We start from the raw sequence: 11,959 nt of genomic DNA, 5'->3' as shown, positions 1-11,959 counted from the left end.
ACCTGAGGACCCTCTACCTGGTAACATATATGGTTCTATAACTTGGACCTGGCTTGGATCACTGTGGGAACCTGAGGGATGAGCTGGACAAACTTAGCCCCACTGCTACTCAACTTCTGTCCTTGGCTGCACCTGCCAAACTCTCACTCTTGTCTTGGACTGCTTTCCTTTGTCATATCTGCCCCCTTGGCTCACGTTGTGTTTTCAAAACCACACTTTCACATAGACCACTTCTGTGATCTACCTTTGCCCCACTTACAGGATATTTACCCTCTCCATGGTCTTTTCCACCACTGTCCTCTCTATCCATGGACAGACCCCAGGCTCCAAACCCCTCTCCTGTGTTATTTTCTCCTGTACAACCCTATTTTTCTTCAGGTCATAATGATGACTCTCATCCTCACCTGGACTGCCCGCCTTATTCTGAGGTACATCCTCAGCCCTTTTCATTTTTTATTTTGAGGCAGGGTCTCACTAAGTTGCCCAGGCTGACCTTGAACTTGTGATCTTTCTGCCTCAACCTCCAGGGTTGTTGGGATTACAGGCATGCACCACACCCTGCTAATTGTTATATCTTAATTAATTGACTCCTTTCTTAATATAGAATGCCTTCTTTATCTTTTGTAACAATCTTTTGTAATAATTTTCCCTACAGTCTGTTTTTTTATATTATTATAGCCACTCCGACTATGTTTTGAATATAATTTGCATGGAATATTGAATATGTTTTTCTGACCTTCATAGTCAACCTATTTGCATCTTTGAATCTAAAATGAGTTTCTTGTAGATAGCTTATAATAGTTGGATCATTGTTTAAAATTCTATCTGCCAATCACTGCTTTTTGATTAGAGAGCTTGATCAAGTTACATTTAAAGTATTTACTTACTGGGAAACAATTATTTCTGTCATTTTACTATTTTTTTTCCTGTGTATCTTATATTTTTCCTACTCCTCTTTTTGCCTTTTGTTTCTTTTTGTAATTACCCCTTTGATTCCCTTCTCATTTCCTGTTCTTCAGTTTTTAGATTTTATTTTTTGTGGTTACCATGAGAATTACTACTAGCATCCTAAATTTATAACAATCTAATTTGAATTGTCATCAATTAGCTTCAGTAGTATACAGAAATTTTGCACCTCTGTTACTCTTTCTGACTCATTTTATATTGCTGTTGTCACAAATTGCATTTTTATATATTGTCTATTATCGTAGATTTATAAGTATTATTTTAAACATTTGTTTTTTTACATCATATAAAAAACAAAAAGTAGAATTACATATCAAAATCTAATAATACTAGCTTTTGTATTACCTTTGTATTATCTTGGCTGGAATTCTATATTTCTCTGTATGGCTGTGAATTATTGTCTAGTGTCTTCACTTCAGCCTGAAGTGCTCCCATTAACAGTCCTTGTAGAGCAGGTCTACTAGTAACAAACCCTATTACTTTTTGTTTATCTAGGAATGTCAATTCCTCTTTTATTTTTGAAGGATGCTTTTGCTAAATACTGAAATCTTGGTCCACAGGATTTTTTTTTCTATTCAGCACTTTAGATCTGTCATCCAACTCCTTGTGGCTCTTTGATTTCTGAACACAATTCAGCTCTTAATCTTAAGGAGGACCCTTGTGTATAACAGGTTGCTTCTCTCTTGCTACTTTCAAGATTCTTTTGTCCTCTCTGGCTTTTAACAATTTGATTATAATGTGCTCTGTATGGGTAGCTTTGTGTTTATCCTTTGAGTCTGTTGAGCTTCTTATGTGTGTAATTTAATGTCAAACTTGGAAAGTTCTTGGCCATTATGGTGGTCCCTACTTATCAATGGAGGGAGAATATGTTCCAAAACCCCAGTGGATGCCCAAACTCCTCATAGTATACCTCTGTGTGTGTTGTTTGTTGTGTGTTGTGTGTTTTCCTATACATATATACCTATGACAAAGCTTAATGCATAAATTAGGCAAAGTAAGAGATTAATAACAATATCCAATAATAAAATGGAACAATTATAACAATATACTATAACAAAATTGCCAGCATAAATACTCTTACACTGTGGGGCCATTATTAAGTAAAATAAGGGTTACTTGCTCCGCCTACCTGCTCTAGGCTATATGCTGCAGCAGCTACACTGCCTGATGAGAGCAGCAATGGAGCTGACCCAGAGTTCCTGCTGCAGGAGGCTCGCAAGAACATGGAGGACTATGTGTAGAGCTACCAGCCTGCGCTGGACCGCAGACTGCAGGGGCTGCAGGAGGCACAGAAATCAAAAAGAGTGCATCACAGACAAAGGATGTCCTCGAATGGCAGGTTAATGACTTAAAGGGAAGCCTGGTAAGCTCCTGGATAAATGATTTGTGACCCTTTTGTAAGTAGGGAACACCATTAAACAGGAAGCCATTAAACCACTAGATGACTGCCAGAAGCTCATGAAACATGGAGTTAACACTGCAGAGGACTTGGTCCAGGAAGGGAAGATTGCCATTCTTAGTGGTATAGAAAAGCACAATGAGAAACAGTGGAACTTTACCATGAAGGCTTCACACATTCAGTTGGGCAGTTTACCAGAAGTGCCTTTACTGGTTTATATGCCTTGTTTATCTGCTTAGTTGGATGATTCAATTATTAACATAAAGACATTATTTTAAAGCATGAAACAGTAGCATCTCACCTACCAGTGCAGATAGAAGAACTAATAGAGAAACCTGGAGGCATCATACTAAGATGGTGTAAGGTGGATGATCACTTTAAACCCAGATGACAGGCTCCAATTCTATAAATATACTTCAAATCATTTTGAAACTGAATTCAGAGTATTGCACAGAGACCGCAATATTGATTATCATTTTAGGGTCTGCACCGGACGAGATGGTTGACAGGAGTGGAGTCCTTGGAACATCCCCCACATAGGTGCCTCATGAGTGGACAACTGGCTCTGAGGGATTCAGCCTGAACAGCTGAAGAAATGCAGCACTCTGGAATGATTCTGAATCCTCAGGTGTTCTCATGACAGCGCTCCAACCTATTTCTGGCACAGACATTAACATTCAGAGAGAAGCAGAATGGATAGGAATCTCTGCAGCAAGATCACCAATGGTGCAGTTTTTATAAACGGAAAAGAAACGACCAGTAAATTGCCTGCAGTGACCTATGGATCCACTGTCACATTTGACATCAAAGCTGTGACTCTAGGAACCACCAATAATAATGAAGTAACTATTAGCTTGAATAACAGAGAATTGGTTTTTGACTGGCTACTTGGTCAGTCTTGGTTCTCTTTGCTTTGGATGCTCTTTTTTTTTTTAAATCCTGGATAGAAAGTGTTTGTGTTTTAGAGTTTTGGTTGCTTGACTTTCATTTATTGTAGCCATCCTCAGCCCAGTTTAGCTGTACCTGAATTTTTTTAAAGTAGGTTTTTCAGGCCATTAGAAATGGAAAGTGTTTACTGGATTCATTTTGTATACTTAGCAATAAGACAGTTGAACCCTATGGACCCAACTATCATTCAGTCAATTTCATCTTCAGCATACTGTTAATTAAAATATCAAATTACAACAAAAATCAAATTAGCTTTAAATGTTTGGAAAGATACAAAACATCTTGTATCATTCCACTGTACTTCTTCTTAAAGTTGGTTATTAGATCAGAAATATGTAATGTACCTTTATTTTATTAAATCTCTATCTGCATCCTAGGTCATGTAAAACTTCAGAGTAAATCAATAGGAATAGACCAGACAGAAGCTAAAGTTCTGTAATGCATGTTCACTTGTGTGTTTTCCACATGAGTGCATTGACTGTGTGCTGCATGTTCAGGAATCTGGCTTTTATTCCATTATCAACAATCTTTAAAATCTAAAAAGCTTTTATTATTTTTGCATTTTTTCACAATACCTGAGCAGATGTATATAATAGGCCAGTATCATCTTTTGTTCTTTTCATACAGCTTGATTTTAGATAAGATAGAGAATGCAGGGTGTGATCATGCATGAAATCACAATTATATCAGAAAAGGTCAACTCTGATCGCTCTGGAAGCATGGGCCAGGGTCCCACGTTGGGAGCGCAGGTTGCCGTCTTTAAGGCCACTGACAGGCCAAGGCAGAGCTTTCCTAACTATTCCTAAGTTCTTTCCCCCCACCCCCCTTGATTCAGGATTTTCTTGGTTGCTGTAAACTTCTGGCTATTTTTCAGAGTTCTGAAGAAGTCGATTCAGACAGCGTCTGCTGGGTTTTCCCCTTTTTCTGTGGAAAAATGGGCCCTGGGAACCATCTACTCCAGTATTTTCACTTACATCACTTAATCAGTTATTTTAATGAACAGGATTCATGGGATGTCAGCAGAGACTAACTTTATAACTTTTCCTTTGTGCCTTTAAACCTGCTCTGCAGGCCATTTATTTTTAACCCTAAATTTAAAATCTTAGATAGATTCTATAACATTTCTAGTTATACTTAGATAATAAATAAATACATCCTTGGCAGCCCAGTATAATAAAAATATAATTCCATTTTATACCAGTGTAATAACCATTTTATAAATTAAACCAATTTAAAACTACTCTCTGTCTTGGTCCCTCCCTATCTCAGATGAGGACACCTGGAAGATGAAATTGTTTGAGGAAGAACACGGTCATCATCTTCACTGTTTTCCAGCTCCTTTTTTTTTTTTCCAAATTTTTTTTTAGTTGTAGATGGACACAATATCTTTGTTTTATTTGTTTATTTTTATGTGGTGGTGAGGATTGAACATGGATAGCACCAGTTGGTACAAACTCATTGCCTTACACATGTTAAGCAAGCAGCTTCACCACTGAGCTGCAAACCCAGACCCTTCAGCTCTTTACCCATGTTATGATTTGGGTACTTCCCCAGGATTCATGTGTTGAAAACTTAGTCCCCAGTGCATCAGTGTTGAGAAGTGGGACCTTTGAAAGGCAATTGGGTTCATGAATGGATTAACAGGTTATGGAGGGGTGTCTTTGTTGTAAAAGTAAGCCCTTTCTGGCTCACTTGCTCTGTCTCACCATGTGATATCTTCTGTTTTGTTCTGAGGAAGCAAGAAGGCCCTTACTAAATGCTGGCACCAACCTCTTGGACTTCCCATTCTCCAGAACTGTGAGCAAAATAAATCTCTATTCTTTATAAATTACTCCGTCTCAGGTATTCTGGCATAGCAACAGAAAACAGACTAAGACAGCCTTCTTAGCAACGAGTAGCTAGACTGGGTTGAACCTAGAGGGAGAAATAATTAACAGAAAGGCATAAAATCCTTGGTCATCTGGTAAAAGTGAGCCCTGGATGCCAAACAATTAAGTAGCTATGCAGGGATTTTTTTGGGTCTCCTGCTGGAAACTGTCTGGATGGTAATGGCCTTGGAATCTGAACAAATGCCTCCCTTGTCCCTTTCCACAAACTAAGCCCAGATGGAGCAAGGAGCCAGCTTTATTCATGAATCCAGCATAGTATCTCTCAAACTGTGGTCCCAGAGCAGCAATAGCAGCAACTACCCAGAAATTTATTAGAAATTAATATTAGAATATATATCAGACAAAATTAGAAACTTTAATTTGTTTAACCTAGCACTCTGTGATTTTAAGCCCTGCAGGTAATTCTGATGCATGCTAAAGTTTAAGAACCTTTGATCTAAAATAATGTCTCAAACATGTTGGATATTCGCATTGCCAGGGCACCTTTAAATAACACCAAAACCTATGTCTCACTTCCAGAGATTCAGATTAATTGGTCTAGAATGGGACCCGGATGCCTGGATGTTTAAAAATCTTCCTTGGTGACTTTAATATGCAGTCAAGGTTGATATACCTGCCAGCAGGGTACTGGGGAAAATAGAATGAAAAGAACTGAGCGCCCTGATGACCACATGGAATAGAACCTCCTGCTCACTTGGAAACTTCACTAGGGAACTTTGTTCTTTAAGTCACATATTTTTGGGTGTCCTCTTAGAGGGATTTTAGCTTGAGCAGTACATGACTCTGTAAGGTGTGACCCAAAGTCAGTAGCTCATTCTGCTCTGCTCCTCCTATTAAGTCCCTTTAGATGAATTGACCCAGATTAAGCTCCTGGGGCTCAAACCCCAGCTCAGGCCTACTTGATCAGCCTTAGCCACCATAGGAGGGGCTTCAAACCAAGGGAGTGACATACGCTGGAAGGAAAGGAAGGAGTATGGGTCTGAGGGAGGCGAGAGTGATGGAAGAGGATTTTAGTTATAGACATGGATAGCACCAGTTGGTGCAAACTCATGGCAATGGCCAGGTGTTTGAGAGGATCCTGCATGGTACAGGTTGGAGCCTCTGGGGCCTAGAGAGTTGAGTTGCTATGCAACAGAGAGGAGGAGGATATTCCTCCCTGACTATTCCTGCCTCACCCCACCTGTCATTTCCCACTGGACAGTGCTATAATTTGAATGCATCCCCCAAAAGATCACATGTTGGAATCTTAATCCTCAAGGCATATGTCAATGGTATTTGAAAGTAGGCACTTGTAGGAGGTAATTAGGTTAGATGAACATGTTCGTCAGCTTAATGAAATACTTATGAAGAAAGATTTTTATTTTGGCTCACCATTTTGGAGGTCCCAGTCCATGACTGGGTGTCCTGTTTCTTTGGGCCTGTAGTGAGGCAGCCCATTATGGCAGGAGTGTGTGGTGGAGCAAAACCCCAGGGCCAGGAAATAAAGGAGAGTAGGAAGTGATCTGTGATCCCACAATCCCCTTCAAGAGCATGTCCCCAATGACCTCAAGACTTCCCACTAGGCCCTATCTCTTACAGATTCCACTGCCTCTCCGTAGTGCCACTGTAGGGACCAGTCCTTTAACAAATGGGCATATGAAGGACATTCAAATGGTTAAACACTGTAGCAATGAGGTATGAGGATGGGCCCCCATGGTGAATTAGTGACTTTATAAGGAGAGGAGGTGAGACTCGAGTTAGCAAGCTCCTGTGTCTCACTATGTGATACCCTCCATCAAGTCATGATGCAGAAAGAGGTCCTCACCAGGTACAGAGTAGATGTCATTGCCATGCTCTTGGGCTTCCTGCCTATAGAACCATGAGCCAAAATAAGCCTCTATTTTCTATAAGATTTCCATTCTCAGGTTATTTTATTATAGCAATAGAAAACAGACTAAGACAGGTGTTCATGGTCCCATAGAAAAGGAGATGACTCTAAGCAATTATAAAAAGGGAAACTTTCCTGGCTTTGAGTTTCAAAAGCTAAGAAGGCACTTAGATGAGAGGTGTGGGAAGCCACCCATGAAATGTGTGGGGACCTTTTCAGCTTCGAAGCCAGTGAGGGGGTAGATTGGGAACTTATAGTGGCACTCCCACTGTTAAGACTGCACAAATAAAGTGAACTCTCTCTCAGCTCTGCCCAAAAGTTCCCAAGCAGCCTACTTGACCCCCAACTCTATCCTGTTTTGGTGATGAACTTTCTATCAAATCCTTTTAATCTATTCCAATATAAATAAAGCAAGCACGGGCTTCCTTCTTTGTCAGAAGCTGTACCTGTCTGGTCAGCTTGGCCCATCGCTGCCCACATTCTGAAACTATACTTCTGTATCCTGTAGTTATTTTGTAGTGCTACTTTTCTTGGCTTTTAATTCTCAGCCAGCCCGTAGTTCTGGAGGGGAACCCTTTTCTTTACCCATGCAGATCTGAGTGTGAGAAAGGAGTTCTGTAAATTACTTTCAGCTGAGAAAAAGGCATCAAATCCTCACTTATCTTATCAGTGGGGTCCATGAGCTCAGGTAAGTTATGACGGCCTCCTGGGGAAGACCCTAGCAAAGAGTCAGGGACTGTCCTTGGGGAAAATGTCAGCAGTAGATGTCTATGCAGATAGCAACTTGGGCAAACTCTCAACACAACAATTCATGAAGTCTAAGAACAGCCCAGAAGACAGGCCCCTAAGAGGCCATGCAACAGGGATGAGGGATGCCACCCTCTCCACCACTGTGAACCGCAAAGACAAATGACATCAAGGACTAGAATCTTCTGTCTTTGTTTTCTGTTGCTATAATTGAATACCAGACTGGTACTTTATAAAGAATAAATGTTTGCTCCATTCACATTTCTGAGGCTGGGAAGTTTAAGGTGGAATTTCTGTATCGGATGAGGGCCTTCTTGCTGGTGCAGACTGTCTACAAAGTCCCAAGGCGGTGAAAGGCATTTTATGATAAGGGGATACACATAATACGGCTAAACTGATGTTTTAGCAGGCTCATTCTTGTGATAACTAATTCACTTGCTCAGTGATTTATTAATCCATGGAGGTTTTGCCTCCATGACCCAATCAATCCCTCCCAAAAATTCATCTCCAAATATCATTAAACATAAAATTTTAGGTGTTAAGTTTTCAATGCATGAATATTTGGAGAGAAACATTTAACTCATAGTACCCTCTCTTTCCCAAATATCAGATTCAGCTATAAGGGAAGGGGGAGGCTTTCCTTACCTCTGAAAAGTAGAGTCTGGAATTCAAATAAAGAGCATTTATATTTCCTGTGAGCCTGAACTATGGGTTGACCATTGCAGTCTGCCAGTTGCTCTCAGTTATGAGCACAGGATGTAGAAGAAGTGCTGCCAAGATTTCCTTTTTTTTTTCTTTTCCCTCATTTCCTTAATTCTCATGACCCAACAGCAAATCAATGGATCAACTCAGGTTAATAACAAGGAAATGACCACACCTGGCTTGTCCATCCATTCATTCAGCTGCCATATGTCCTAGGCAGCAGCATACAGAACTGCTAACTCTGGCAGCCACTGTCGGCAGGAGCCTCACAGAGGAGAAATTCACTGAAGGGTGGTCCTTGAAAGAGTATGATTTCGTGGACAAAAGCAGGTAGGGTGAGTGACTCCTCCTCAAGACCTCTGAGAAAGGTGATGGACAGCAGGGTTCATGGCTCCTTTTCTTACATTCCCATTGCCCTGCAAAGAAACTGACCCAAGATGGATACACAAATGGATGAATGGGCAAAGAAAGCAATGGACGAATGACTGTATATGGCTATTTAAAGCAAGGTAAAGAAGAGTCAGGGAACACAAGCAAATTCAAATCTCAGTCAATCTAGGTTCCAGCCTTGCTTGAAATCCTCCTGTTAGCCTTGGCATGATGATCTCTGGTTCAGGCTGAGAACAGGCGCTGTGTGGGAAATACACCAGACCTCAACTGGTTTGGATAGTGAAAGTCCTCCAAAGACCCTTTTATTAGAGGCTTGTTTCCCAGAATGGTGATATTGGGAGGTGGTGGAATCTGTAAGAAGTGGGAAAGGTCATTGGGGGTGTGCCCATGGAAAGTAGTTCTGTGACTCCTTGACAGTTCTTGCAAGAAAACTGTTATAAAGCCTGCAATTGTTCTACCCTCCTCTCTGCTCCTGGATGAGATGCAATTACTCACTTGTTTCCCCACAAATGGCCATCCAGTGCCACCCATGCCATGGTGGTACAGCCAAGGGGCGGCCACCAAGCCTTTTCTATGCTGTTTGGACTTCCAGTCTCTAAAACTGTGAGCTAAATAATCCTTTTCTCTTTATAAAGTCAATGCCTCAGATATTTTATTGTACTAACATGAAACTGACTAACATTCTCTCCCTCTACTTCTCCCACCTTCACACTGCAACGCTTCTCAGTTCCCTATGGATCCCTGACCCAAGCAGGTTCCCTCTCACATGGGCTGTCCCTTTACCCATAAAATCACTGTCCTCCCCTCTAAGTCTGTTTTAACTTATTTGTTCTTAGGTCAATTTGAGGACCCCCAAAAAAGTGACTCTACCTACCTTATTGCACGGGTTCTCTCTCTATCTCTCTCTCTCTCTCTCTCTCTCTCTCTCTCTCTCTCACTTCTCAGCTGTTAGAAGATTGGTTTGTATGTCATCTCTCTCCTCCCCTCCAGAACATATGGGGTTACTTTTCTCCTTTAGGATACTCCTAACACCACAGAAACAACCCCAACCAAATCATCTAGACAAGAAGAACATCATCACCTAGAACCAGAGAATTAAATGTGACAGCAGGATGTATACACCATCAGCTGAAAATATGATCGTATAAAGGTGGGTGGGGGCTGCTCCTTGGCGTCTCCATGCCTGGCAGCAGCTCTTCTTCTTCCCTGAAGTTCAGCCCTCCCCAGCCCAGAATCTCACTCTCACCTAGCCACCAGGAAGCAGAATTTGGGATTATGTTGTGTCCTTATATGACACACAAACACAGACACACACATGTACACATTATATAATATACACACATGTAAAACATATATTATATATAACATATACTATATATTATATATTAGATAAAACTGGATAAATTAATAATTGTCCCTAAAGAAAACTTACAGAGGTAAAAGTTATTTTGGAAAAAAATTTCAAAGGCCTATGGAAAAATAAGATCTTTATTGAGAATTTTTTAAGGAAAATAACTTATCCCAATGAACGTACTTCTGATGAAATAAAAATTGAAAAGAACAGCCAGATGGATGAAGATGGAATTGGCCTGTGACAGAATAGCATGCCAGCTCTTTTCCTTTGCAGGGCTGCGGCGCAGTGGCCGCGGTGCTTGTCTCTCTGAGCTATCCAGTGCCATCCTCGTCGCTGCGGTGACATCTCCACCTGCCGCTGCCATGACTGACTGAACAGATGACCCTTTGTGGTATCCTCAAGGGCCACAATGGATGGGTAACCCAGATCGCTACTACTCCGCAGTTCCCGGACATGATACTGTCCGCCTCTCAAGATAAGACCATCATTATGTGGAAGCTGACCAGAGATGAGACCAACTATGGTATCCCACAGCGTGCTCTGCGGGGTCACTCCCACTTTGTTAGTGATGTGGTCATCTCCTCAGATGGCCAGTTTGCCCTCTCAGGCTCCTGGGATGGAACCCTGCACCTCTGGGATCTGACAACGGGCACCACCACAAGACGATTTGTAGGCCATACTAAGGATGTGCTGAGTGTGGCCTTTTCTTCTGACAACCGGCAGATTGTCTCTGGATCCCGAGACAAAACCATAAAGTTATGGAATACTTTGGGTGTTTGCAAATACACTGTCAAGGATGAGAGTCACTCGGAGTGGGTGTCTTGTGTCTGCTTCTCACCCAACAGCAGCAACCCTATTATTGTCTCCTGTGGCTGGGATAAGCTGGTCAAGGTGTGGAATTTGGATAATTGCAAGCTAAAGATGAACCACATTGGCCACACTGGCTATCTGAATACTGTGACTGTCTCTCCAGATGGATCCCTCTGTGCTTCTGGAGGCAAGGATGGCCAAGCCATGCTGTGGGATCTCAACGAAGGCAAGCACCTTTATACACTAGACGGTGGGGACATCATCAATGCCCTGTGCTTCAGTCCCAACCGTTACTGGCTCTGTGCTGCTACAGGCCCCAGCATTAAGATCTGGGACTTGGAGGGCAAGATCATTGTAGATGAACTGAAGCAAGAAGTTATCAGTACCAGCAGCAAGGCAGAGCCACCCCCAGTGCACCTCTCTGGCCTGGTCCGCTGATGGCCAGACCCTGTTTGCTGGCTACACAGACAACCTTGTACGAGTATGGCAGGTGACCATTGGCACTTGCTAGAAATTTTATGAGAGCTTCACAAATAAAAAGAAAAAAACTGGCTTTCTAAAAAAAAAAAAAAAAAAAAAAGAACAGCATGCTATTTTCCACAATGACCAGATGGTGGCAGCAAAGACCAGTAATGGGATCATCCCAGCCTGGTTCTCAGGAGGTTGATCAGCACCAGAAGGCATTTCAGGCAAGAGCAAATAAAACCCTGCTGAGAACTTGTTAGAAATGCAAATCTCAAACCCAAGGAATCTGAAACCTCTAGTAGTGGGCCCCAGCAACCTGCATCTTAACAAGGTGATTTGGATGCTTGTTCAGTTTTAACTACCTTTGGCAAATCCTACAGCCCAGCACGAGGCAGTTTTCTTAAAAATTTGCAGTCACTATA

General features: G+C 41.7%; 1 protein-coding gene and 1 pseudogene across 1 annotated transcript; both read left to right on the top strand.

Annotated features, from left to right (window-relative positions):
* The first annotated feature begins 384 nt into the window (after window positions 1-384).
* LOC114102446 (cytokine receptor-like factor 3) lies at window positions 385-10,636 on the top strand (annotated as a pseudogene).
* On the top strand, window positions 10,636-11,625 carry LOC114102421 (small ribosomal subunit protein RACK1-like). Its single transcript, XM_034636979.2, has one exon. The coding sequence runs from the start codon at window positions 10,641-10,643 to the stop codon at window positions 11,508-11,510; it is 870 nt and encodes a 289-aa protein (XP_034492870.2). The 5' UTR covers window positions 10,636-10,640; the 3' UTR covers window positions 11,511-11,625.
* Window positions 11,626-11,959: the final 334 nt, after the last annotated feature.

This window comes from Marmota flaviventris, chromosome 4, assembly GCF_047511675.1.
Source record: "Marmota flaviventris isolate mMarFla1 chromosome 4, mMarFla1.hap1, whole genome shotgun sequence".
Lineage (NCBI taxonomy): Eukaryota > Metazoa > Chordata > Mammalia > Rodentia > Sciuridae > Marmota > Marmota flaviventris.
This window is presented reverse-complemented; position numbering and strand designations above follow the sequence as displayed.

Bases quoted from the DNA above. Each gene is read 5' to 3' on its own strand.
- LOC114102421 (XM_034636979.2), top strand. From the start codon at position 10,641: ATGACCCTTTGTGGTATCCTCAAGGGCCACAATGGATGGGTAACCCAG.